At 48.8% G+C, this 26303-nt stretch overlaps 1 protein-coding gene across 2 annotated transcripts in view; it reads right to left on the bottom strand.

Annotated features, from left to right (window-relative positions):
• Nucleotides 1-2962: 2962 nt before the first annotated feature.
• The window catches only part of DACT1 (dishevelled binding antagonist of beta catenin 1), a 38830-nt gene continuing 15489 nt past the window's right edge, over nt 2963-26303 (bottom strand). The window contains exons 1-4 of one of the 2 annotated variants that reach the window (XM_045016060.1): nt 13026-13519; nt 9401-9533; nt 8472-8627; nt 2963-5685 (exon numbers count right to left, since the gene is read on the bottom strand). In XM_045016060.1, the coding sequence (XP_044871995.1) occupies nt 3842-5685; nt 8472-8627; nt 9401-9533; nt 13026-13361 (2469 nt within the window). In that variant the 5' untranslated portion in view covers nt 13362-13519 and the 3' untranslated portion in view covers nt 2963-3841. Of the gene's footprint in view, nt 5686-8471; nt 8628-9400; nt 9534-13025; nt 13520-26303 lie in introns of those variants that run through there. The other variant, XM_045016061.1, reaches the window with a different exon arrangement.

Raw genomic sequence — 26303 nt, 5'->3', positions numbered from 1 at the left:
GCTTACCAGCATTCTCAGCGTTATTGGCGGGTGATGTTTTGTTTTGATTTTGTTGCTGTTGTTTTAATTACCAAAAAGGCAATTCCTTAGCAGCTCCCGTTTAGAAAGTGGCCTCATTCATTTGACAAGAGATAATGTACAATCTCAATGTATTTAACAGGAGCAATAATTTAAAAGCTCCCCATCATTTTGTCGTACTGCTGTTCTTTATAGCCACAGGGACAGAGAGAACTCTGCAGATTCAGCTGACTGCCCGCCACACCTTTTGGAAGATTTATGGGGATTTTCACATCTTTGTCTTGCTCAGAGAGATTGTGTGGCATGATTAGAGACATTCTGGGAGAGACGGGATTTGACAAGCTTCATGAAGCACTCCTGGGCTGAGCAAGTTTTCCCAAACTATGAAAAGGGACATATCAAGCCATTAATCCACCTTATAAAAGTTGTGTCTAAAGAAATATAAACTCCCCCTTTGCTGCAGCCAATTCCCAATATTTGAATACGAGTTACTCATTTTGAAAAGTAGAAAGGTGTTAGTGCAACCTGCTTATTTATGAGCAAAGTAATGGCAGGCGGGGATAGGGTGACCAGACAGCAAGTGTGAAAAATCGGGACGGGGGGTAATATGAACCTATATAAGAAAAAGACCCAAAAATCGGGACTGTCCCTATAAAATCGGGACATCTGGTCACCCTAGACGGGGAAGGGAATACCTAGGTACAGCAGCACGTTTTTCACCATCTTATTTTAATGGTTGCCACCTTTAGTTGTTATACTTCATTCTCCCTAATAACAACCGGAAGGGAGTGATTTTAGGATTAGTGATTGATTGCAATATACAGATTCAACCAGCAGGATTGCACAGGTAGAAGCAGCACCATAGAACACAGTTAATCTCAGGAGGGCCCTCTCCTCTTCTAGGGTAAATCTCTGGACTATTTGTTGTTTTGGAAAGTGTCCTTTTCAATGTCAGCTGGGTGTCCAGGAAGACAGCTGGAAAGAGCTGTGGATAACTCACAGAGAAGGCTGCCTCTCTGGAAGCAAATCTTAAGAGTGCAAGAACACGAAGCACTCTAAAGGGCGGCGGCCCTCAATCACACAACCCCCGACTCTGTAGTTTAAATAGGGAGGAGCTATGATAGAGCTGTTTTAATTTTTAAAAACTAGGGATGTCAAGAAAACGGAGGGCTCCCTGGGAGCACCACCTTCCCGCTCAGAAGTCAGACTCCCCAACCTCTGCTGTGGCATCGGAGAGGAACCCCCTAGCCCTCATGACAGCAGCGGGGGGAGACAAGCTCGGCTGCCGGAAAGCTGCTCGTCAGTAGCTACTGGGAAGGATGAACCAGGCACCAGCCCTGTACCCACACACAACCAGGACAGGATCGAACAACTGTCATCCATGGGGTGATTGGAGAGGCACCCACAACCGCACCAATCCCAGAGCAGCAAGTGCCCTTCCACTAGTGGCCATCTTGGGCTGTGCCCTCACGGTGAAGGCAGGGCAGCCACAGGGTCCTACCTTCCTACTCGAACAGCGCTCCCAGCTCCTGTCGGGGAGAAGAAGTAATGCTGCCTCAGAACCAGCTCCTCTCTCCCTCCAAGTCACAGCTTCTCAGGCCAGAAGGGAACACTGTGATCACCTGGTCTGACCCTCTGCATACCACAGGCCATAGAACTTCCCCCCAAAAATTCCTACAGCAGCTGTTGGAAAAACATCCAGTCTTAATTTAAAAGTTGTCAGAGATGAAGAATCCACCACAACCCTCGGTAAATTGTTCCAATGGTTCATTACTCTCACTGGTAAAAGTCTGTGCCTTTTTTCCCAGTCTGAAGGGATCTATTGGATCATGTTAGACCTTTCTCTGCTAGACTGAAGAGCCCATTTTTAAATATTTGTTCCCCATGTCGATAGTTTTAACCTGTGATCCACTCAGCCATTAACCTTCTCTTTGTTCAGCCAAATAGACTGAGCTCTTTGAGTCTATCACTATACGGCAGGTTTTCTAACCCTTTAATCATTCTCATGGTTCTTCTCTGAGCCCTCTCCAATTCATCATCATTCTTGAATTGTGGGCATCAGAACAGGACACAGTTTTCCAGCAACAGTCGCTGGAAAGTCTCCTCCTACTTGAGATTCCTGTTTTATGCATCCCAGGATCTCATTAGCCCTTTTGGCCAGGGCATCGCACCAGGAGCTTACGTTCACCTGATTAGCCACCATGACCCCCAAATCTTTTTCAGAGTCACTGCCTCCCAGGAGCAGTCAAGAGATTCAGCTCCACCCCAAAGGGAGGAAAAGGCTGATATAGGGAGCAACAGATTGCTGAGATAGCTCCTATTTCTGTTCCTCTCCCTGGGGTAGCACCACCCTGACAGGGAGAAGCCAGTGGCTGCCATGCCTGAAGTGGGGAGATCAGGGTCGCAGGTCGCTGGTTCACACATGTAGCAAAACCAACTGTGGCTCCCCATGCTTCCTGCAAGCCCATCTCCCAGCAGACATGGCTCTTTTGGAGTGGAGTGGATTGCCTGTCCTTTCATGGAGGGGGCCCTGCTGTATATCAGGGGGACTGGTGCCTTTCTGCCACTTGGTTATATAGAATTAATATGGCAAGCCCCCTACAGGCAGTGGTAATATTAACTGCCAAAGTTGTGGGGCAGGAAACTCAGAGGTGTCAGAGCAAGGTTTATTCCTGGACACCTACATCCCATCCAGCTCTGCACAAATCCTAACTATTAAAAGAAAGAATTGAGCCACTCTGAGCTATGACAGAGAAATGGGTCACCTTTCCCACCTCAAAGTACAGGCCCCAAACACAGGAACACCTCAAACTCGCCTCCGTTACTGTATAGTTCAGATGCAGCAAGTGTTGCATGGCCACATTCAGTGTACCTTTGTGTGGGGGCAGTGGTGGTGCGGTCCCAACCGCTGGTTCTAGAGCAACGTAACAAACTTTAAAAAAAGTATTAAAACAGACTGTTTATTACAGCATATGATGTGTTATTAATTTACACAACGATATATAAAAACAGCCGTTTGTGATGTACAGTAACTTGACAGTGACAGGAATATTAAAACTATTGATATTCATGCACGTGACATGCATATGTTTTTAAAAAGCGCTTTTACACAATATACTGAAGAGTTACTGAGCCTTTCCCAGCTGGTCCAATGGTTTCTTCTGGAGAGCAGTGTATTATTCTGGTGGGAGTCCCACACATGGAATGCACCTTGAGGTCATCCATAGCAGAGTGCCTTGTGGAGCAGGCAACTCAAGAGGGAGATTAAGCGAGGGCCCTTTCAATTATTCGTGTTACCATAGCACCCTAGTTGTAGACCCAGAGCCCATTGTGCGAGGCACTGTACAAACACACACGTGGAGGGGGAGGAGGTTGCAAGAAGAGTTTACAAGAGAAAATCCAGCCAGACAAAAGGAGGGACATGGTCAACATGCAGGAACAAGAGCAGAAAATATTAAGGGATAAGATCAAACATTAGGATCCTCCACTTATGACTTGTTGATCTCCTGATATTACAAGACCCAGAGTTGGAAAGAATAGGCTAGGAAGATCCATTCTTGGGAACATTATTCTTTTTCAAAGCCTTTGGACACTATGCACTTGAAGCTGTCACCACTGAAATGGCAGGGTTTTAAAAAACTAGTATAATGGTTTTTATTTCCATGAAAAGGCACTAGTATCCACCCAAGATTTGAAGCCATGTCATAATTTACCTTAAGTTTTAAATATTTGTATTAAAAAAAAATCTATGAAAATATTTACACAAAAGCACCTTGTTTCTTTAAGTAGAAACAGACGCGTTCCACGCGGACAAGTCATTTCATTAGACAGTCGTCATCAGTTTGAGAGAGCCAGATCGGAAGCGGAGGATTTTCTTCTTGAGGTTATGCGAGGCTTTAATTTTGACAAAGGCCTTTGCTGCATTTTCGTGCAGCTCCGGAGCGGCCACCGTTTGGATAGGAAGAGTCTGGACAAACTGAGACCAAATAAGCCCCCCGCTTTCATCGGAGTCACTAGTCGTCGTGCTCTCCCCAACGAACTCCACCTCACTCAAGCTGGACTCGCTGTCCCCAAAGCAGTTTGTGGTGTAGTTACTCTGCTCATCTTCACTGGTGTCTACTACGGTGGAGTGGAACAGGGATTCGCACTCTGCTGAATACTCGGAGTCACTAGCAATGTAAGCGTAGGGGCTGACGTACGGAAGGGGAACTTGTGAATAGACCCCTACGGCTTCTCTCCTGTTTCTTCTCGCCCTTCTGAGGGCTTCCTCGTAGGAAATCTCTGCCGATGACTTCCACCGGCGATAATCTCCTCGCTTGTGTTTAGGTTTGGCCACAACTGCTTCTCTGCCATGTCCGTGAGATTTGATCACAGTTTTATGGAGGCCAGCATGCCTGCTTGGGAGGCTTGGCTCCAGCTGTGAACTGCTGCTTTTCTTCCCTCTCACAGAGGGCTTTTTAAGTTTCTTATTTGTATCCAAGTCATCAGGGAAACGACACTTTTTGCCGATTGGCTTGGTTTTCTCCCGCATGGTCGGCGCGTTGCTTTCCAGCAGGCTGGCCAGGTGGGACCTGTGTTTCAGAGTAGAGCTCTTCAGAATTTTGACACTTTTGGTGCCTTTGTGAAGCTTAAGGCTTTGCTGTTGAGCTGGTATGTACTGAGCACTCACCAGCAAGCCTTCATCCAGGCTCTGAGAGGAAGAGCCCTCACTCTTGAAATCCAACGTGGGTCTCTCCTCCAGAGGAGGCGAAGTGGGGTGAACCGCTTGCAAGCGGTTTTTTAGCAGTAGCTTTTTGGGTGGCTGGGTCACTTTATTCTCCTGCTGCAGTGCTGTATGCCTACCAGGACTTTCTTTAGCAGACGTAGCAAAGAGTTGGCCATTTTCCTTTGGGATATCTCCTGTTGTAGCTACAGGACACCAGTTTACTTCTTGAGGTGCTGGTTTGACGTTCCTTGACAGATGTTTGCTTTGAAGTTCATTGACAGCGCTTGGTGGGTAGGCTGCAGCTGTAGGCACCTTCCTGCTTTCCAGCTGCTCCCCATTAGATTCGTTTGACCGCTGATTTAATGACGAGAAGGTGCCATTATCCAAAGCGGTTGTTCCACTGGAATGCAAACATGCTTGTTTGGAATTCTTCAGGTTCACAATGTTAGTATGTGAAACAGCCGCGGTCTGTCTAACACACATACTCCCATGTCTCAAAATGCCTTTTGTGGGGTCAGCATTCAGACTTGTTCTCGGTTTGTTAGTCCTCACAGAATGCGTCTTTTTCTGAACAAGGCTCAAGATGTAACCATCTATTTTTTTGTTGGCTGAAGGACAGGATACAGACCATGAGCTCTGCAGGAGAAAGGAATTGCCTGTTTTTACTGAGTCTAGTTCAGCTCCAATGCAAACATCATTAACATTGCAACCACGTCTCTCTTCTTCTCTCGGGGGATTACAGGTCACTGGTAGAAGAAACATTGGACTCTGCACGGCTACTGCATGTAGGGGACTGGGGTAACGGTACACGTCATTCCCATTTTTAGATACTAAGTCACACTGATACTTTGGATGTACATCTGCAACCACATCAAGGGAATTGGAGTGCGAACGACAGACAGCACCTGATGCCGGGTCCTCGTGCTGGCCTTCTTTATTATAATCCATCCAGCCTATGAGATCTGAAATGCATTTGAAAAGAGTTTAAAGATGCTGCCATTGTGTAGTTCTGCTTTTATTTAGTCTTTTCAAAGATACTTTTGAAGACTTTGGCCTGGTCTACACCCACACCACTTTAACTAGAGCAATATAGTTGAAACTCTACAATCCTCCTAGTGTGGATTCAGTTATACCAGTGTAAAGATGCTTATTCTCAGGTCTACATTATAATGTTTTGTTGGTATAGCTACTAGAGGGACAAGGTGGGTGAGGTAATGTCTTTTATTGGACAAACTTCTGTTGGTGAGAGAGACCAGCTCTCGAGCTTAGCTATGTCAGCCAGGGTGTGGGAAAAAACACTTTCCCATGTGACATAGCTACGCCGGCAAAACCCCCAGTGCAGACGCAGCTATGCCGACAGAAGAGTGATCCAATAAAAGACATTACCTCATTCACCTTGTCTCTCTAATATCCTGGGACCGACACAGATACAACACTACGGCAGACAGCTTGGTTAACATCATTGAGGGAGATGGTGTTGCTAAACAGGCAGAAAAACTTCTGTTGGCATATACTGTGTCCACACTAGGAGGCTCTGCTGGTACAGCTATACTGATATAGCTAGAGCAGCAGAGCCTATGTAGTGTAGTCTAGCCCTTATATTCCTGTATAGGAAGGGGAATAAGCTATACTGGTATAAGGTGCCTTTATACCAGCAAAACTGTATCCACACTAGGGATTGTAACAGTATAATTATGCTGGTTAAAAAAAAATGAAATTCACACCCCTAACCAACTTAGTTATACTGGTCCAAAAGCCATATAGAACTGGCCTTAGAGAGCCTTCCACATTGTACCAGAGGCCTCTAGAATTCTACAGTTGACTTTCACAGTCTCCACATGAATTGCTAGATGCAGAACTGTAGAGAGCCTGAGGATGTGTGTGTTACAAGATATATTGCACTGCTAAACCCACAACTGACCAAGAGGGAACAAACAAATTACATCAGTAAAATTGTTAACAGTCAGCTGAAGGGCAATATTAACCAGCCTTTTCTTTACGAACTTCAGGCTGATCGTGGACTTCCACCGTTTTTACGTAGAACTGCTTTTATAGGGCTTCAAAATGTTCAGATTCCGTTCAGGAAAAGATGATCAAGATGCAAACACGCATTAGAGAATCTTCTGGGGCGGAGGGGGTGTCAAAGACAAAGACTCTTTTGACTGAAGCTCAGGAGTGGGAGTTGAGAGACATAGAGTTCTAGTCCCAGCCCTGCAAGAGACGTCCTCGGGGGCTAGTTACTTAGGTCAAAATGTTCAAATGCGAATGCCTTACTAAGGCCATATTCAGGCACCTAAGTAAGAGGGCTGATTTTATCAAACATGCTTAGCTCCCACAGTTCCCATAGACTTCAGTGGGACTATATATGAGAGGAAGTGCTGCTCAGAGAGCAAGAATGGGGCTATCAGGACCTTAAGAGAACAGATGACTCACTGTAGGTCACATCACAGTATTCCTTAAATTCTCTGTTACAGTCTAATATGCACAGAGAATTGTCAAGACGACATCACTGAAACATGCCACTGTGGGAAGTCAGCTAGAGTGCCATAATCTGTTTCAGAGTTTCATATTTCCATTCTGTATAATGAAAACCAGCAACGGAATCTGCTGTTGATCTTTGTGCAGGATTATTTTTAAACACGCTTGCTAAAGAAGACCTATAGATTGGTGATAGGGAAATTTAAATTACATCAAGCAGGTCAGAGGGTAATTTGGAAGCCCTCAACATCTCAGAATTGCTACAAAGTCACATTTCTAGGACAGAGAATGATTATGCTCTGGATTCCTAAATGCAAAAGTTCACTCATAGGCAGTTTGACTTCTACATTGCAAGGGAGAGAGGGGGCGGCTCCAGTCAGGCCAAGGGGGCTGTGCGGAGGGAAACCCAGGCCTGCCCAAGGCTTGAGGGGCGGGGGGGGGGGGGAGGGGAGGCAGAGGGGAGAAGGACACAGCAGAATGGAAGTTCTGAACACCAAGCAATACATGTCTGCTTGTAAGCAGCCTCCAGGATCGAAACTGAAACAAGGTCCTATTTAACCCCTCTTTCCAGACCTATACAACAACTAAGAGGATTCTTGCAACAGAAATCTTGTAGAAACCCGCCTCAATATATAACCTAAACACACATACACACCAAGATTTACATCTTTAGACTAGAGTAACTGGAAATTCAAACATCCATCTTCCCCCACCAAAGAGAGAGAAATCTTTTCCATTATTCATAATGGCCATTTGTCCATGCCACACAAACTCAGCACGCACTTCATCACAATTGTCCATGTGCTGAGGAAAGCAGTAAGAGCTGGGAAACTATTAGTCGCTCGCTTTCATAGGCACAAATATGCGCTACCCATAAATGAATTTGGTTCAGGTGGGTTTTTTTTTATTTTGGTAAAAATGTTTGCTAAAGGAATTGATAGGAAGTTATACAATGAATTTGCTTATGTGTATATGTATCACTGCCCTCTACTGGGTAGAAAATATAAGAGCTGATCATGTGTTTTATAGGTGCTCACAATTCACACCAATGACTGAAAAAGTGGCGGGTGAAATCTATACCCCATGCCACACATATGTGACAAATACATCAGTCATTAGGGTCTTTTTGGATTATTTTATATGAACATGTAGTTTAGCAAATGAAAAAAGGAAGAGTTAACAGGACCCTGCTAGCCCCAATGCAGCATTTCAACGGATAAGCCAACCTCACGTGCTGGAGTATGATGTATTATACCAGCTTTTACTGTACCTGCAGATTTTGGGCGTCCATCTGAGATATTCAAAGATGTCTCCAAAGGGCTGCAAAAACAGGTGCTAGAATGGCAACTGGATAAACACTCACTGAAGACTGAGTTAGAGGAATTGGAAAGTGATCCAGAGGCCCCATCACTCAGCTCATAAAATCCTATAAAAATAAAAAAAACTTGGGTTTATTTTGGTTCTGTTTATTATGCAAAAAAATTCCCATCCCCCTCCGCTAGAAAAGCAATTGTGTTTCTGTATATTTTGGCTCACTGGATCTCAAACAATTTATACCATTTCATTCAATCATCCACATTAATTGTACTATACAGCAGTACTAGAATACTGGGACAATTTCCATTTATTGAAAATAAGGCAGTGGGATGTTACTCAGCCTTTGAAATATTAATATCTCAAACAATTTTTAAAAGCCAGATTGAAACTAAAAGCTGTACAGATTGTAAGAGAAATCTGGCTGTGCTTGCCTCCAAAGCTCATTTAACAGGATATTAGGTCTCTTGACAACCATTCTACCAGTATTACTTGGCCACGAGACTGTCTACATGTCTCCTTAACCACTGTTGCTGCTTCCTTCCTGTACTTTTTCTTGCTACCCAATTCTCATAAATAAAAGAAATGAAGCATTCTGAAAAAGCTTCCTCTATAGCATTATTTTTTTAAAAAGAAAACCCACTTTCTGAAAATCAGACATGATTCTGCAGCATGTTCTCAATAATCCTGAAATTTGCCTCCAAATATATTGTATGAAGTCAGTAATGTTTCCAGTGACAGCTGAATTTTTCTTGGCCCCACTGTAACATCACTGACTGCCATACTGTGGACCCTTTCTCATTTTCAACTGTTACATTGCTGAAGTTCTGGACAGTTTTATAACCGATTGCTGGGTGGATCCATTTTGCAGCATATGGGGCTTACCTGAACTTGGGCGACTGTCTGTCTCAAGGTGCTCATCTGTAGTCTTCTCTACATCCAGTCTTAGATCACTTATCTGTTTGTCTAGTTCTTGCAGCTGATTTAATAGACCAGCATCTCTCCTTCTCAAGCAGTTCTGGAAAACAAGAAAAGCAACATGTCACCTTTGTTGTCCAGGAACAAATGGGCCACAAGTATCACCTGAAGAATAATAGCTTGTAAATTCCATGTCAAGTTCTTTTAAAAAGAAAAAAAAAAAGAAATCTTGCCTGGAAGTTCAGGATAAAAATTCAACTGAACTATAAGGTAGACATTAAGTATCAGAGGGGTAGCCGTGTTAGTCTGGATCTGTAAAAGCAGCAAAGAATCCTGTGGCACCTTATAGACTAACAGACGTTTTGCAGCATGAGCTTTCGTGGGCGAATACCCACTTCGTCGGATGCTTCATCCGACTAACAAAACGTCTGTTAGTCTATAAGGTGCCACAGGATTCTTTGCTGCTTTTAAGGTAGACGTTGAATTCCAGTCTCTCATTCTGTTGCACATTATACTCTTATATTCTTAAAGCATAAGGCAAGATTACAGGAGCCAGAATCAGGATCCTTTCATTAATTTTACAATGCAATAAGTAGGAAAAGTAATCCCTTCTCTTCCCCCATTACAATTGTATTACATTATTGTAATAAGACTGTTTAAGCTATTTATGAAGGTAATTTTGATTCTATACAATGGGCAATAAATAATGATTTTGCAAGAAGCTCATTAACCCAAGGTCAGTGTAATCAGTTTTTCCACATATACTACAATTGCATCTATCCATCATCTGTCCAGTTGCATCAGTTTTTATACACACGGGCACATACACTTTTGCATTGCACCCAGCAGTATTCAGATGGGTTTCTGAGTGTAGATGCTCATAAAGGGTCCAATCCCAAAACCATTAGGTCAAGGGGAGCCTTTCCATTGGATTCAATGGGTGCTGGCTCAGGCCCAAGAGTGAAAGGCTAATAGCATTAGCTAGACCAGTGGTTCTCAAACTGCGGCCCAATCGGTGCACAGCTGCAGGCCATGTGACATCCTCAGGGCCATATAGGTAGTATATATAGTGTGTGGATGCAGCCCACACAACAGAGAGAGAGCTGCAGATGCGGCCCACAATGGTAAATAGGTTGAGAACCACTGAGCAAGACAGACTAGCACAATGCACTACCACTTGGGACCAGAAGGGCAAGCAAATTCTTTTTCCACTTCTGACATGAGCTAGGATTTGGATCCAACCCAGATCTGCAGAGGTGACAGGTTTAGAGCGGGAACTCATTGCACCACCTACTGACCCCCCCCCCCCAAAGAAGTATTGGGAATAGTGCATCTGGTTCAAATTTGGAATGTCAAGTGCACAAATCAAAGTGTTACCACAACCCCCAATTCCGAGTAATAATTCCTGTTACTTTTACTGTGGCCATTTGGCAGCTAATAATTCCTGAACAGTCACATCACCTTTTTAGAAGGAAATAACCCCACTATATATATGTACTGAACCAAACGGGGAAAAAACCTACAAAAGCAATCAAGATTTGCAAGTGAACATCAAAAATCCAACCTCTCCCTTGGTCAGAGCCAATATGCACAAATGCTGAACCATGACTGTGACACAAAGAATGCCATGCACAGCTGTGAGTTATTTTCACTGAAAAATGATCCGCCGTTTCACGTCCAGCTCTCTCTTCCCCACAAGCTACAAAGCGTTGTTTTCAACAAAAGCATCCCTATTTTAAAGGGCCTGATCCTGAAAACTGCACAGCACTCACTACTCCCACTCAAGGCTCAGGATAGCCTCTGGGCCCAATCCAACTCTTATTCAAGTCAGCAGACACACTCATTGACTTCAGCGGATGCGGATCAGGCAGTAGAAGAGCACCACTAGGTTGCATCAGGGGCTTTTCAAAATGAGCGAATATATTTCTTTTGTAGCAAACCAAGGATAAACTCCTTCTCACCTCACGCCTATGAGTTGCTCTGTTGAGCAATGATCAGGATTTTATACTAAGATGCCCACACAGTATAGTTAAGTACATTTTTCTGGCTCTTTCGTATCTAGTTACTAGTTATTTTATATGGCTAATGCAAATATATTTACTCCAAACCCATTTCTCAAACTCAGCAGTAAGAGTCAGCTGAGGCATTATTTTAGTTCAAGTCTTGTCACTTGAACATTAATGAAAGCCACACACAATAGCCACAGCTCTGATAGAAAATCAATAGAATAAATGCTTTCTGCAGCACAGTCCTGAGCCTCTCCTACCCGCTCCCTCTTTTGCTTTAAAAAGTGCGCAGGACATGAACGGATTTGCAGAAAGGAGCTTGCTTCTTCCACCAAGCACAGCTCCCTAAATCAAGAGGTGCCTTCCGTTTTGCCTCAGGAATTCTTGCCCCCTTAGGCAAAGCGCGTTCTCCGAGCCTCACATTTCAAATTAAGAACCGGAGCAGATGCAATGTGGACAAGGAGAGGAGCGCTCAGGGGACGACACCGGATTAAGAAAGCTATTCCCGAAAGGCAGTTCAACGTAATGGTAAAAAAACTCATTTGACGCTGGGCAATTGATCCCTCTGTGAGCAGCCCGGGCTGCGTTTGCGAGCCGTGGGGATGAGCACCGGGAGCGTGGAGCTCTCCTGCCTCCCAGGCACACACCGGCACTGACCAACTCAGAGGAGGTTCCGGCGGCTTCGCCGGTTTCACTGGCACCCGTAGGAGCCGGCAGAGCCCCCCGGAGAGGGAGGGGAAGGGCTGGGGGGCGGCGGTCAGGGACACACGGAGGTGTCATTCTCCCCCGGGGCGCGTCTGTCTCTTACAGAGGGTCCCCGATCGGAGCAATAAGGAGGCGACGGGAAAGATCAGACTCGGCCGGGCACCCGGACTCTCGCGTCCTGCGAGTGCGCCCCAGCCCCGGACCCCCGCCCCGCGCCCCCCAGCCCATGACCCTCGCCCGTGCGCCCCCGCTCCTCGGCGCCCCCCAGCCCCGGACCCTCGCCCGTGATCCACCTCTCCCCGCGCCCCCCCCCAGCCCCGGACCCTCGCCCGTGCGCCCCCTCTCCCCCCGCACCCCCCAGCCCAGGACCCTCGCCCGTGCGCCCCCGCTCCTCGGCGCCCCCCCCAGCCCCGGACCCTCGCCCGTGCGTCGCCCGTGCGCCCCCGCTCCTCGGCGCCCCCCAGCCCCGGACCCTCGCCCGTGCGCCCCCTCTCCCCCCCGCCCCCCCCAGCCCCGGACCCTCGCCCGTGCGCCCCCTCTCCCCCCGCCCCCCCCCGCCCCGGACCCCCGCCCGTGCGCCCCCTCTCCCCGCGCCCCCCCCCCAGCCCTTGACCCTCGCCCGTGCGCCCCCTCTCCCCCCGCTCCCCCCAGCCCCGGACCCTCGCCCGTGCGCCCCCTCTCCTCGGCGCCCCCCCCAGCCCCGGACCCTCGCCCGTGCGCCCCCTCTCCCCTCTCCCCGCGCCCCCCCCAGCCCAGGACCCTCGCCCCGCACCCCCCAGCCCAGGACCCTCGCCCGTGCGCCCCCTCGCCCCCGTGCGCCCCCGCCCCTCGCCCTCCCCCAGCCCCGGGCTCGCCCCCGTGCGCCCCCCAGCCCCGCTCACCAGCTGCTTCCTCAGCAGGAGGATGTTCTCCTCCAGGAACTTCTCCTCCAGGCTGCGCTGGGCGTCCCCTTCCCCGGGCGGCTCCCCGCAGGGCCCCGCGGCGCTCGGGGCGGCCCCCGGCGGGTGGCTCCGCAGCAGGCTCGTCACCAGCAGCTCCTGCCGCTGGCGCAGGTAGTCCAGCTCGCCCAGCCCGGCCAGCGTGGCCTCCAGCCGCTCCCGGGTGCGCTGCCGCTCCGCCTCCGCCTCGCCCTTCTCCCTCCAGCGCGCATCGGGCTCCCGGGGCGCCGCCCGCTGCTGCTGCCCCGGCCCCGGCTCCGGCTCCGGCTCCGGCTTCATCCCCGGGGCGGGCGCCTCCCTCAGCGCATGGGGGGTGGCTGGGGGTGCCCGGGGCTCCGAGCTGCCACTGCCGGGGGCGGGAGGCTGGTTCCGAGCCGCTGCGGAGCAGGGGGAGCCGGAGCGCGGAGCTGCTGCTGCCAGCGCCGCCGCTGCAATGGGCCCGGGGCGCCCAGCCCGCTGCTCCCGCCCCACTGCCGCCGCCCCTGCTCCCTCCCGCCCTCCGCCGCCGGCTCAGCCCCGCAGCAGCCGCCTCGGCTACTGACGCTCCGCGGCGCCTCCCCTCGCTCACCCCCGTGGCTCGCTCGCCTCCCCCTTCTCCCTGCCCGGCCCCGCCGCCTCTTCCTCCCCTCCCCGCTTGCTCTCGGCCCGCGCTGCCCCCCTCTCCCCTCACACACAAGCTCACCCCCCCCATATTGTAGCCACCCCCCTTGGGCAGGCTGGGTGCTGCCTTCCATTGTTAGGTGGGGCCCAGTGCGGGACCCTCAGCCCTGTCCATCTCCCTAGGGTCTTCCTAGGGGCTTGGCTCCTCGGGCCAGTTATGGCAATACCAGCTAAGCCAGTGGTCCCCAACCTTTTTGTGGCCAGTAGCACATTCATGGTTTCAGAAGAGGGTGGCCGACGCCAACAATTTTTCAAGGCTTATTTTGTATTTGTACATTAAATAATATGAAAACCATCATATTCAATATATTACATAATGTATACAGCCATAAGATAAAAAGGGTAATTTTACATGTAAAAGATATTAATTAAATTATTCAGCACTTTCTCTTTCACCTTAGCATGTGAATTTGCTCTTTTTTATCTACCTGTAAGAAAAATTAAGGAGTTTTGACAAAATAAATATAAACAGTTTTCATCTTATGTATTTTTAAAAAGGTAAAACATTGTTGAACTGCTGGTCCAAATATATTTATTATTCTTACTTTAACATAGAATGAAGCCTGCAGCCCCGGAGTTCTCTGTCCCCGGCAAGCACGGGGCTGCGGTTCCTCTCCGGCTTAAGCCGCAGCCCTGTGCCTGCCGGGGACAGAGAACACTGGCGCCTGCAGCCCCAGAGAAGCCAGAGAGAAGCCGCAGCCCCGTGCCTGACAGGGACAGAGACTGTCAGCGCCCGTAGCCCCGGAGTTCTCTGTCCCCAGCAGGCACAGGTCTCCGACTTCTCTCCGGCTTAAGCCGCGACTCCGCACCTGCCAGGACCCAGAACACCAGCCCCTGCAGCTCCGGAGTTCTCTGTCCCTGGCAGGCGCACGGCTTCTCTCTCCTGCTGGGCACTAGGAGGGCGCACATAAATGCCCCGGTGGGCGCCGTGGGCACCGCGTTGGGGACCACCGAGCTAAGGTGTTACACCCCTAGAGATAGAACCGCTGCCATGGACACACTTCTTCCAGGTTAAGGGTTTTTTTCCAATTTAGCTCATGTCTGAGGGAAACAGGCACTTAGACTGAATAAGAGCGTCCACACTGGGGCTTATACTGCTGTAACTCTATATCAGTACAGCTGGGGAAAATCTCCCCTGCAAACAAGCCCTAAGCTGCTCATCATCCTCCACAGCCCTGCTCTCTCCTCCTCTAGGGAGCCTAGTGCCACTTGTAGCTCTGGCCTAACAGAGAGCAGGGTCTGGGATTTGCGGAGTTGTTGGAGGCTGTTGGTTTTAGGACAGAGACCGGAAGAGCTCTGTGGAGCTCAAAAGCTTCTCTCTTTCACCAGCTGAAGTTGGTCCCCTAAAAGATATTACCTCAGGTACCTTGTCTCTCTCAGGGGCCACGGCCTGGGACTGTAGGAAGAGAGAGTGAGAAGGTTTGCTTATTTCTATCCCCTCCCTTTCAGGGGCAGCAGGTTTGTATAATTTTTGGTGGGGCCCAGAAGGTGTCCAAGTCCCTCCCCCCATACACCTGCCTAAGGCTCTGGGCAGGGCCGGCTCCAGCGTTTTTGCCACCCCAAGCGGCGGGGGGAAAAAAAAGCTGCAATTGGCGGCAGCTCTCCCACCGCCACTTCATTCTTCGGCAGCAATTCGGCGGCAGGTCCTTCCCTCCGAGAGGGACTGAGGGACCCGCCGCCGAAGAGCCAGACGTGCTACCCCTTTCCGTTGGCCGCCCCAACCATCTGCTTGCTGCGCTGGTGCCTGGAGCTGGCCCTGGCTCTGGGAGGCAGATTGGGTGCGGGAGGGGGTTTGGAGTGCAGGCTCTGGGAGAGAGTTTGGGTGCTGGGTGCAGGCTTTGGGCCAGGGCAAGGGGTTGGGGTGCAGGCTCTGGGAGGGAGTTTGGGTGCAGGAGGGATGCGGGCTCTGGGAGGGAGTTTGAGTGCTGGGTGTGGGCTCTGGGCTGGGATAGGGGGTTGGGGTACAGGATGGAGTGTGTGAGGGGGGTTGGGGTGCTGGGTGTAGGCTCTGGAAGGGGGTTGGGTGCTGGGTGCAGACTCTGGGCTAGAACAGAGGGTTTGGGTGCGGGAGGGGGTGTAGGGCATGGGGCTGGGGATGAGGAGTTTGGGGTGCAGTAGGCAAGGAGCCAGGAAAGAGGACTCCCCGCAGCCTTCTCCCTGCCAGCAGCAGTGAGCTCTGGGAGAGGGGGAAGGGGGCCGTCAGGCCCTGAATTTGCTGGAGCTCGGGCACCACGGGCCCATACAACTCGCCACCCTTGCTCCCTTTCATCCCCCTTCACAAGCAAAGTTCCAGACACCACGCTGGCTGCCCCGTGAATTGATTTTATTTACTGTACTTACTGATAGTAACTAGGGACAGAATTCAAGGTGGATCGTCTAGACTGATCCCCTGCATTTCAGCAGCACTGCTCATTGCCTCGATCATCTCACAATCATTCTCCAGCAGCCCTTCCCGACCATGCTCTTTTAAGCTCTGCAGAGCGACTTACGGCCCCTCAACAGTACATTTGGATACTTAGCGGCTTTTAAGGCCAAACAGGACTAAAATAAGAACACAAATGATGCAATAAGGGAAAGCCATTGCCAAGTGTGCATTGTGGGGGGCAGGGGGAGAGAAGCAAGGGGCGATCCTTTGAACAGGGCGCTGCCCGCTGCCTAGGAGCTGGGATCAAAGCTCCAGCAAGGCATTGCATTAATTCGACATGCCAAGACAGCTGTAATGAAGCAAACTTTGTACAGTGTGTAAACGAATGACACTCTGGGATCAGCAATTAGGGTGCAGTGGGCACGGGATGGAGTGGGGGGAAGCAGACACCGAAGAAAAAGAAATGTTAGTAGCCAGAGAGGGCAAAATTGAGCTTTGGCCATTTTAGCGAGTCGTGGGAGGACCGAGGAGAGGAAGTGCAGGAAAGAGGAAAGCATTCAAGGAACCCTTGACAATGCGGGCCTTGTTTGGAAGGATGGGCGCCTCCTGCTACGGTAGCTCTCTCAGACTGAGCTGGAAGGAGGCTGTCTTTTTTGCTCTTGAGGAAGATTGTCATGATTATGGGTATTACGGTAGCTCTGAAAGGCCACACATGCGCTCAGGGCCCCACTGTGTTAGGTGCTGTATCTGCCCTTAGTAAGAGGCAGCCCCTGCCCCAGGGAGTTTAGGATCTACACAGGCAAGACAGGCAAAGGGCAAGAGGGCGGAAAGAGACCCAGAGAGGGGAAGTGACTTACACAAGGCCGCTGAGCAGAGCTGGAAACAGAAGCTACGTCTCCTAAGATCCGGCCCCGTGCCCTCTCCATCGGCCCATGCTGCCCTCTCTATAAATAATATTTTTAGCATCAACCATGTGTTCAGCTCTGTAAAAGGCACAGAAGCTTCTTGTCTATGTGAGTTCTTAGGTTGCGGAAAGCTGCACAAGCCTGCCTGGGGATCCTGTTGCCACATGCTGAAAGCTCACTAAGGAACTTTCATCTACTCTCATTTCAAAGCAGAGCAGATCAACACTCATTAGGGGACGCTTAGTGTGCAGTCCACTGACACGCTGTCGATTCACACCACAGCCTGCCCAAACTAAGGGCAGGTCCACACTTAAAACGCTGCATTGGCGCAGCCGCACCCATGTAGCTGTGCCGCTGTAGCGCTTAAGTGACGATGCTCTTAGTTCATCTATCTCCCCGAGAGGCGGTAGCGATGTTGACAGGAGAGGCTGTCCCGTCGACATAGCGCTGTCTACATGGGGGGTTAAGGTCGGCATAACTGCGTCGCTCAGAGGTGTGGATTTTTCACACTCGTGCACATTTATTTAAGTATTTTAGGAAAAATTGTCAGAGTGGCCACCAGCAAGAGTTGGTGGCCGCACTCTGAGGCCAACAAAAAAGTCTGTTGGGAGAACCCGTTAGCGTAGACACAGCGTATGCCAACAGAGGGTTTTGTTCATCGCTGTAAGAATACCACCGCCCTGAGTGACAGTAGCTAAGTCAAGGGAACCAATCTTCTGTCAACTTCACGGTGTGTACACCGGGTTCAGGTTGGCAAAACAATGCTGCTAAGAGGAGTGGAGCACCCCTACCTAAGGCCTTACCTCATGGGCAGCGCACGAGACCCCCCCTTCAGGGAGGCTAGTCATGCAGTCCCACTCCTTCTGCCTGAAGCCCCGCCCCTACCACCCCCCCACAATCCACCAGAACCCCAGGCACCCCCAGCCTCCACAGCTGGAGGAGCCACGACCAAACTACCCCAGGCCGCAGGCCACCGTCCGCCCCCAGTGTTGGCCCCAGCGCTGGGCTACTGGCCTCGGGATGGAGCTGAGCTCCCGCCAGCTTGGGGGAGAGGGTGGAGCATGGGCGGGGCCAGGGCTTGGTTTAGGAGAGGCTTAGCCTCCCCTGGCCTATTATACCCGCCACCCATGCCTAGTCTACACTTAGATGAACCTAGCTATATCACTCAGGACTGTGAAAACTCACCTCCCGAACGCCATACGTAGGTCAACCCAATCCCGTGTGTAGACATGGCTAGGTTGATGGAAGAATTCTTTCATCGACCCAGTTACTGTCTCTCAGGCCTGGTCTACATCTAAAATTGAGGTTGACCTAGCTACATTGCTCAGGGCTGTGAGAAATTTTGTTCCCTGGGCGACAGTTAGGTCAATGAAATCCGCATAGTAGACACAGCTAGGCCAATGGAAGAATTCTTCCACTGACGTAGTTACTGCCTCTCGAGGGAAAAACTCCCTTGCATTGCTGCTGTAAGCCGTAGTGCCTGTAGTGTAGACATACTCTCAGAGAAGTGGATTAACTACCATGATGGAAAAACCCCTTCTGTCACTGTAGGAAGCATCTACACCAAGCTTCCCAAAACTGAACTGTACCAATTACTGATAAAGGACTAAAGCCCTTGTATGAAACCATCCTCTGTGTCCCAAACCACTTCCCTTCTCTCCTCATGCTGATTGCAACTGTTACAGGGGTCACCGTCATGTGAATTTTTAAACTCTTTATTCATTTCTTAGTTTTATCATTTGAAATTCTCCAGAAAATTAATCCCAAACTTCCCACCCTAATCAGGAACATGGAAACGGTGGAATCAGCACAATGGTGATCAGGACAAATCTTCAGGGAGGGAGGCAGTGATGGCAGGAGGGAAGAGACTAGCTGGTAAAGAAGAGCCCAACTAGCCAGAACGTGGCAAAGAGAATAATTCTGCCAGGCACAAAGGAGCCTGGGTGCTGAGGATGATTCAATCTTATACTCGCTAGTCAAGAGCTCTGAGCTGTGTCTCATTGCTCTAGGGCATGCAGGCTGGCTGATTTGCTAATGTATATTGTTGAGCAGATTTTCTAAGGAGGTAATAACAATGCTGCTTTGCATTTCTCTAGCACTTTGCACTCAAGACCTCAAAGTAATTGACAGGCATTAAGTGCCACTGGGGTGAGTGTTACTCTCAATCCCCATTTTACAGGTGGGGAAACCGAGGGCCAGGGACGCAGTGTGATTCTAGGTTCCGACTCCCAGTTTCCTGTCCTCACCACTAACCCACCTCCCAGGTGTGGAGATATTTAATATATGTGTGGGTTTCCTCCCACCCCCCAATTCATTCCATTGACCTAGAAACGAAATTAGCTCTATGGTGACCTGGAGAATTTACAGAAACCCACAAAATTCAGATCTAGAGCAACACACTGATTTCTTTTAACATGTTGTCACATTTGCATTGCTATGATGAAAGTTGCTAATGACTTCGACCTTAGGGGTTATTGATGTATAAGCAGCCAGGATGAACCTCACCATAGAAAAAGCTTCAGGCCTGGTCTACACCTAAAACTTAGGTCGACCTACCTACGTCGCTCAGGCGCATGAAAAATTCACACCCCCTGAGAGATGTAGTGAAACCAACCTATGCCCCAATGTAGACATCAATAGGTCAATGGAAGAATACTTCCAACAACCGAGCTACTGCCTCTCAAGGGGGTGGATTTATTACGATGACAGGAAAACCCCTTCGGTCACTGCCAAAAGGGTCTACACTCCAGCAGCGTAGCTGTAAGCGCTACATCTGGGCCACTGTAGCACTTGTAGTGTAGATATACCCAAAGAGGCCAGGCATTAGCTGCACCCAGAGCATAGAATCATAGAATCATAGAATCTCAGGGTTGGAAGGGACCTCAGGAGGTCATCTAGTCCAACCCCCTGCTCAAAGCAGGACCAAACCCAACTAAATCATCCCAGCCAGGGCTTTGTCAAGCCTGACCTTAAAAAATTGCATCATTAAGGGTATTCCTGAGATTGTACGTTCTTTGGGGTAGTGACCATCTTTTCAGCTCTCCGTGTTGTACAGCACCAAGCACAATGGGATCCCTGAGTGGGGCTCACAGGTGGGACACAATACAAAATAATTCTAATAATAATAATACTGGGGAAAATACTCTCCTTTGGCCGGCAGATGAAGTTCTGACGTTCCCTAGAGTTGCAGAGCAGGCTCATCTTCCTAGGCCTTGTGCTCTCGCTGAGCATCCTTGGACTAAAGGTTTTCCAGGTATAAAAGGTTTCCAGGGACTGTGGTAGGAAGAGTGGACTGTTTGTAAAGCAGTGAGACTAGGAGGCCAAAGAGAAAGGCACAAGGCGGCTGCTTCAAGGGACAGGGTCTGCAAGAAGATCCTTGTGTTGCCATTCATTACCAACCCCACAGAGAACGAACCTAGGTACGTTTTGTAACTACAGAAATCACACTAAGAAAATATCTGCTCCTAATGGGAAACTATCCTGTAAGGCACTGAAAATCTACCTCTGCTTAGCAAAGGGGCCAACTCCATTACAGAACTATCTGTCTAGCACTAGTCCAGTGATACCTCCCTGGCTCCCACAGACAGATTGGCAATGATAGCACAGCTGATTCAGATGCAGAATTTACAAACAATCTCTTTGATGAATATGCAAAAAAATTGCATGTGGTCCCCAGATTTGGGACCAGCACTGAGAAAAAGCTCTCTCTCTCTCACCAAAACTAGCAAGCAAACTTGATGGAAAGAGCAAGGAAGACAAGATCAGCTCCATTTTTAAAAAGATAAGAAGAGGGTCTGATAAAGAAGACAACATTCAGGGTTAACGGAGTTAAACAGAAGTTGTCCAGGGTATCTGAAGTTGACAAGAAGCAAAGTGCGGGCCCATTCGCTCATTGTTCAGTACAAAGCCATGTAATCAGCATCTCAGTTAAGAGCCTAATACATCATGTTACAATGCTAACTGGGAGGCGATTGTATTCCATCCCAGTGGTCTGTGAACAGTGTATTCAAATGAATCCGGAGCAGGATCATTTCAATGACACTATTTTTTCCCCTAAGTGAATGAATCTTGGTTGAGTTATATTGCAGTGAGTTTTGATTTAGTGCTCGGAGCATCTCATTTGAAGCTTCATACAGCTTTGATTCCTCTCTCTCAAGTCTTGGGGTTTATGTTTACATTTCAAAATGGCTAAACTCATGGCAATGCAGAGATCTGTTACGAGAACAGATTTCCAGAGGTGCTGAGCACCCACGGATGGCATTGAAAGCCATGACTCCGCACCTCAGCGTGTCAGGCTGGGTGTGGTTTCACAGGACTCCCAGTGTAACTTTGTACGTGGCTCTGCATTGCAGGCAGCAGCACCCTTTCACTACTAAAAAGAACAGGAGTACTTGTGGCACCTTAGAGACTAACAAATTTATTTGAGCATAAGCTTTCGTGGGCAACAGCCCACTTCATCGGATGCATAGAAATTGTGGAAAGCAGGATCACTAGCCCCATAACCTCAGCCATGCTGAAAACAACACCATCAACAGCCTCAGGAACAACTCTGACATCCAGGACACACCACACAATCCATTGTCTACAGCCAAGCTCTAAGATACATGCGCATTTGCTTCAACCCCTCAGACAGAGACAAACACCTTAAAACTACAATACCCACCTGCTGAAGTGAAAAATCAGATTGACAGAGCCAGAAGAGTACCCAGAAGTCACCTACTACAGGACAGGCCCAACAAAGAAAATAACAGAACACCGCTAGCTGTCACCTTCAGCCCCCAACTAAAACCTCTCAAGCGCATTGAAGATCTACAACCTATCCTGAAAGATGATCCCTCACTCTCACAGATCTTGGGAGACAGACCTGTCCTCGCTTACAGACAGCCCCCCAGCCTGAAGCAAATACTCACCAGCAACTGCACACCATACAACATAAACACTAACCCAGGAACCTATCCTTGCAACATAGCCTGATGCCAACTCTGTCCACATATCTATTCAAGTGACACCATCATAGGACCTAATCACATCAGCCACACCATCAGGGGCTCGTTCACCTGCACATCTACCAATGTGATATATGCCATCATGTGCCAGCAATGCTCCTCTGTCATATACATTGGCCAAACTGGACAGTCTCTACGCAAAAGAATAAATGGACACAAATCTGACATCAGGAATCAACATTCAAAAACCAGTGGGAGAACACTTCAACCTCTCTAATCACTCAGTGACAGACTTGAAGGTGGCAATTTTACAACAAAAAAAAGTCAAAAACAGACTCCAAAGAGAGACTGCTGAACTTGAATTAATATGCAAATTAGATACAATTAACTTAGGTTTGAACAGAGACTGGGAATGGTTGGGCCATTACACTAATTGAATCTATTTCCCCATGTTAAGTATCCTCACACCTTCTATAGGTCATCTCGATGATCACTTCAAAAGTTTTTTTTCTCCTGCTGACAATAGCTCATCTCAATTGATTGGCCTCTTACCGTTGGTATGGGTACTTCCACCTTTTCATGTTCTCTGTATGTATAAATACCTTCTTGCTGTATGTTCCAGTCTATGCATCCGATGAAGTGGGCTGTAGCCCACGAAAGCTTATGCTCAAATAAATTTGTTAGTCTCTAAGGTGTCACAAGTACTCCTCTTCTTTTTGTGAATACAGACTAACACGGCTGCTACTCTGAACCCTTTCACTACTGAGGATGGGACTAGCTTATGAGCTCTGTAATAGGCTGTAAAGGGCCATTAGCTAGCTACTTCCTGTTGCAAGGTCTTCAGTGACCTTCACTCCTCCTGGGCCTAGCGAATGGAAGACCAAGACCAAGTCTTGGTCACCTGTGCTGCATTACAGGCCATTCCCACTACGGGGGAATCCCCAAGAATGGCTTTATTCCATGCCTTGGTTAGAAATGGGTTGACTAAAGAATCTACAAAGAAAGTTAATACACTGTGTATCATGTTCTCCCTCTCTTGTTTCTATCTAGGGGAAATTTGGTTTTCTACAGGACTGAGATACCTTGGTTGTGTCATTCACAGGCATGTACTTGAGGTCTCTCATTTGTTTTTGCTGCACACTAGTGACTGAGTAAAGCAAATCCATCCAAAGAGTACAACAATGACTGTACCAGAGCCTTCCATAATCCTCCATTGTCTCTACTTTCCTTCCCTCTCTCCTGATTGCTTTACCATTCTCATTAGCTTAGAGCATCCAGTTTCCCTTTGTACACCAAATGGAAATCTCCTAAAATATAGCATCCTGTGTTTGGCAAACAAATTCCTTCTATCCTGCTACAAGAACTCTGGGAGTTTTGGAAAGCTCACCTCAGACCCAGCTAAATAGTTAGTCCTGGAGTAGAGATGTTCAGAGTCAGAGGTAAACCCTTCCCTAAAAGAAGGGATGCTATTCACACTCAGCTAATCAAGGGAATCCTACCCAATAGCCTATGTAATAGCTTCCTCACTTGTAGTTTTCTTACACCATCACATCCTCATATAAATATGAAGTGATTACAAAACGTGCTGGATACTCTACATATACATATGAAAGCAGAGTCTGAATGAGCTCTCCCCTGACATCTAGTGGTGAGCTGTGGAAAAGAACTTCAGGAGCTGATCTCATTTGCATAGGCACACTCATCCTGCCTAGGTGCTCAGCATGATGGGATTGCTTGCCCAAATGATCACTTTTGGCTGGTGTTGGATCCCCAGTCTCCTTGTTATTGGGGCACGAGTAATAAAGGGTTGGTATCCTTGTTGTGTGAATCGAAGGCAGCAGAACCGTACCTGGCATACCCTGATGGAGGGACTCACCGTCAACTGAACAGCACTCGCTAGGCAGGGGACATGGGTTCCAAAACCCAATGAGTTGAGAGAGGGTGGATATGGGTGCTTGTATGTGGTGGGCACTGTTTAAAGGTCTTAGATGCTGTTTGATCCTTCCTTTCTCCATGGTATAATAAAACAGCTAATTTAGACAATTGAGAGTTTTGTTACATGCTAAAGAGCTGAAATCACTGACTCCTAGGTTTAAGTATTAGACCTGTTTTGGGATAGTGTCTCTGATGCAAGAAACTGCCTAGTGTGCACTAGCAATGAGACTCCCTTCCACTAACACCTGAAATCACTGAGAGCTGTATTAAGTGGTGAGCCCTGCAGATAGCTTGGTGAGCAAGCAGCTGGTATACAGGCATGGCTGGCGGAAAGGACCAGAGCAGAGCCCCAAAGAGAGGTGTGGCAACTCGCCGGCGGGGTGGTGAGCGAGTGCTCGAGCAGTGGAACGTGTTAGGTGCCTCCTACAGATGAACGCTGCAGATGAACCTCTGAACTCTGGGGCGGCACTAAACAAGGACAGCAACTGTGAGTGGGGTGCAGAGAAGGGACAGGCACATTAAAAGGACTTTTGGGTTGCTGGACTTAAGAACCTGAGGGGAAAAGGGCACTGCCCAATTTACTTGGGGGTGGGTCTAGTTGTGGTGTTTTCCTAAATTAATGCCGAGTTATTTCCCTCCTTTTATTAAAAGTTTTTGCTACCCTCAGACTCTCTGCTTGCAAGAGGGGAAGTATTGCCTCTGAGAGGCACCCGGGGTGGTGTGTAGTTGTCCCAGGTCACTGGGTTGGGGCTTGAGCCAGTTTTGTGTTGTACTGTTAAAAAGGAACCCTCTAGATACTGAACCCGGCCCTTGTTGCTGCCAGCTGTGATTGCCAGAAGGGTAACACATAGTATGAGAAAGTTCCCCAAAGATTGAAGAGACTAAATAGATACTTTTTATCTTCTTCACTGGACAGTTAGGGAACAAAGGCACTGAGAGATTTAGGCCTGGTCTGCACTACAAAGTTAGATTGATGTCAGCTGTCTTATGTCAACCTAGTTGTGCATGTGTCTATACTTACACGTGTCTCCCACCAATGTATGTGCCCCGTTACAGCAGCATAGTAACACAACCTTCCTGAGACGTGCTGAATCATGGTCGATGTACTGAGGTCAACGGAGCACGCGCGTAGACACTGCATCATTTACATTGACCCTAACTATCCTCCAGCAGCTGTCCCACAGTGCCCAACACTGACTGCTCTGGTCACAATTGTGAACTTCACTGCCCAGGGGTCATGGAGATCGGAAGCTCCCCACACCCCCTTTAAAGCCCTGCTAATTTTAGAAATGCCTTTTCCTGATTGTCCAGCTTGGTGAGCACACCTAGCAGGTCTCCACTGTTGTGTGCAACTTCCCAGCTGAGCATGCTGGCTACACACTTGGAGCAGACAGGAGGTATTGCACCTCTTGGGCCTGCAGGGAGATTGAGCTGTGTAGGCAGCACTGTGCAGTAGCTGTAGAAAAAGATTGCACATGGGGATGCAGGAGGAGGAGTACAACAGGGACAAGCAACAGTGCCCCGTGAAAGCAAAGGAACTGTGCGAGGCACATCAGAAGGCCAGGTTGGTGAACAGTCAATCCAGTGCTGAGCCACAAACCTGCCAGTTTGACAAAGAGCTGCATGCCATATTACGTAGAGACCCACCACCAATGTGGATACCTCTCAGGAGCCCGAGTTACAGGCCCCTGCCCTGAACAGCCAGGATGAGAAGGAGGTGGAGGAGGATGGGGGACATATGACCAGGGAGTCCAGCTATGCTGCAAACCTGGACCTGTTTGAGACTCCACCGCAGTCCAGTCAGTTAGAATCATAGAATATCAGGGTTGGAAGGGACCTCAGGAGGCCATTTAGTCCAACCCCCTGCTCAAGGCAGGACCAATTCCCAGATGAGCATGGGTGACCGCCGATTCAGGGGGAGGAACCCCGGGTAATTGTGTAAATATATTTTCCACTACAATGATGTACTGGTGGCAATTTCACAGATACAGCTATCGATTTTTCATTAATTTACTCATACGAGAAGAGGTAGAGTCGTTATATGCTTTGCATTCCCCTATGGAGTTAGGTGAGCGGAGGGGAAGGCGGAGCAATTTGTTTATGTACACAGGGATGGCCCTAGAATCCTCCTGAGATCTCCATGGAGGTTCTCTGCAATCCTTTCCCATAGATTTCTAGGGATTGCAGCCTTGTATTTTCCCCCTCTGGCAGGACACTTTCCCACGCCAGTTAGTGATTACTGCAATGGTGCCTGCCGAAGTTAACAGGCAAGTGACATATGAGCCCAGGTGGCTTCGGGATGCCAGAAGCAGCTTTGCTCTCTGGGCCTTTGTTAAGCTCAGGAGTCAGATATCAGCTAAGATCACCCCCAGCTTGTGGAAATGGTAGTGCCATTGCCCTATAGACGCAT

The sequence above is a fragment of the Mauremys mutica genome, chromosome 4 (genome assembly GCF_020497125.1).
Source record: "Mauremys mutica isolate MM-2020 ecotype Southern chromosome 4, ASM2049712v1, whole genome shotgun sequence".
Lineage (NCBI taxonomy): Eukaryota > Metazoa > Chordata > Testudines > Geoemydidae > Mauremys > Mauremys mutica.
The sequence above is the reverse complement of the archived record's forward strand: the minus strand, read 5'-3'. Positions and strand labels throughout refer to the sequence as shown.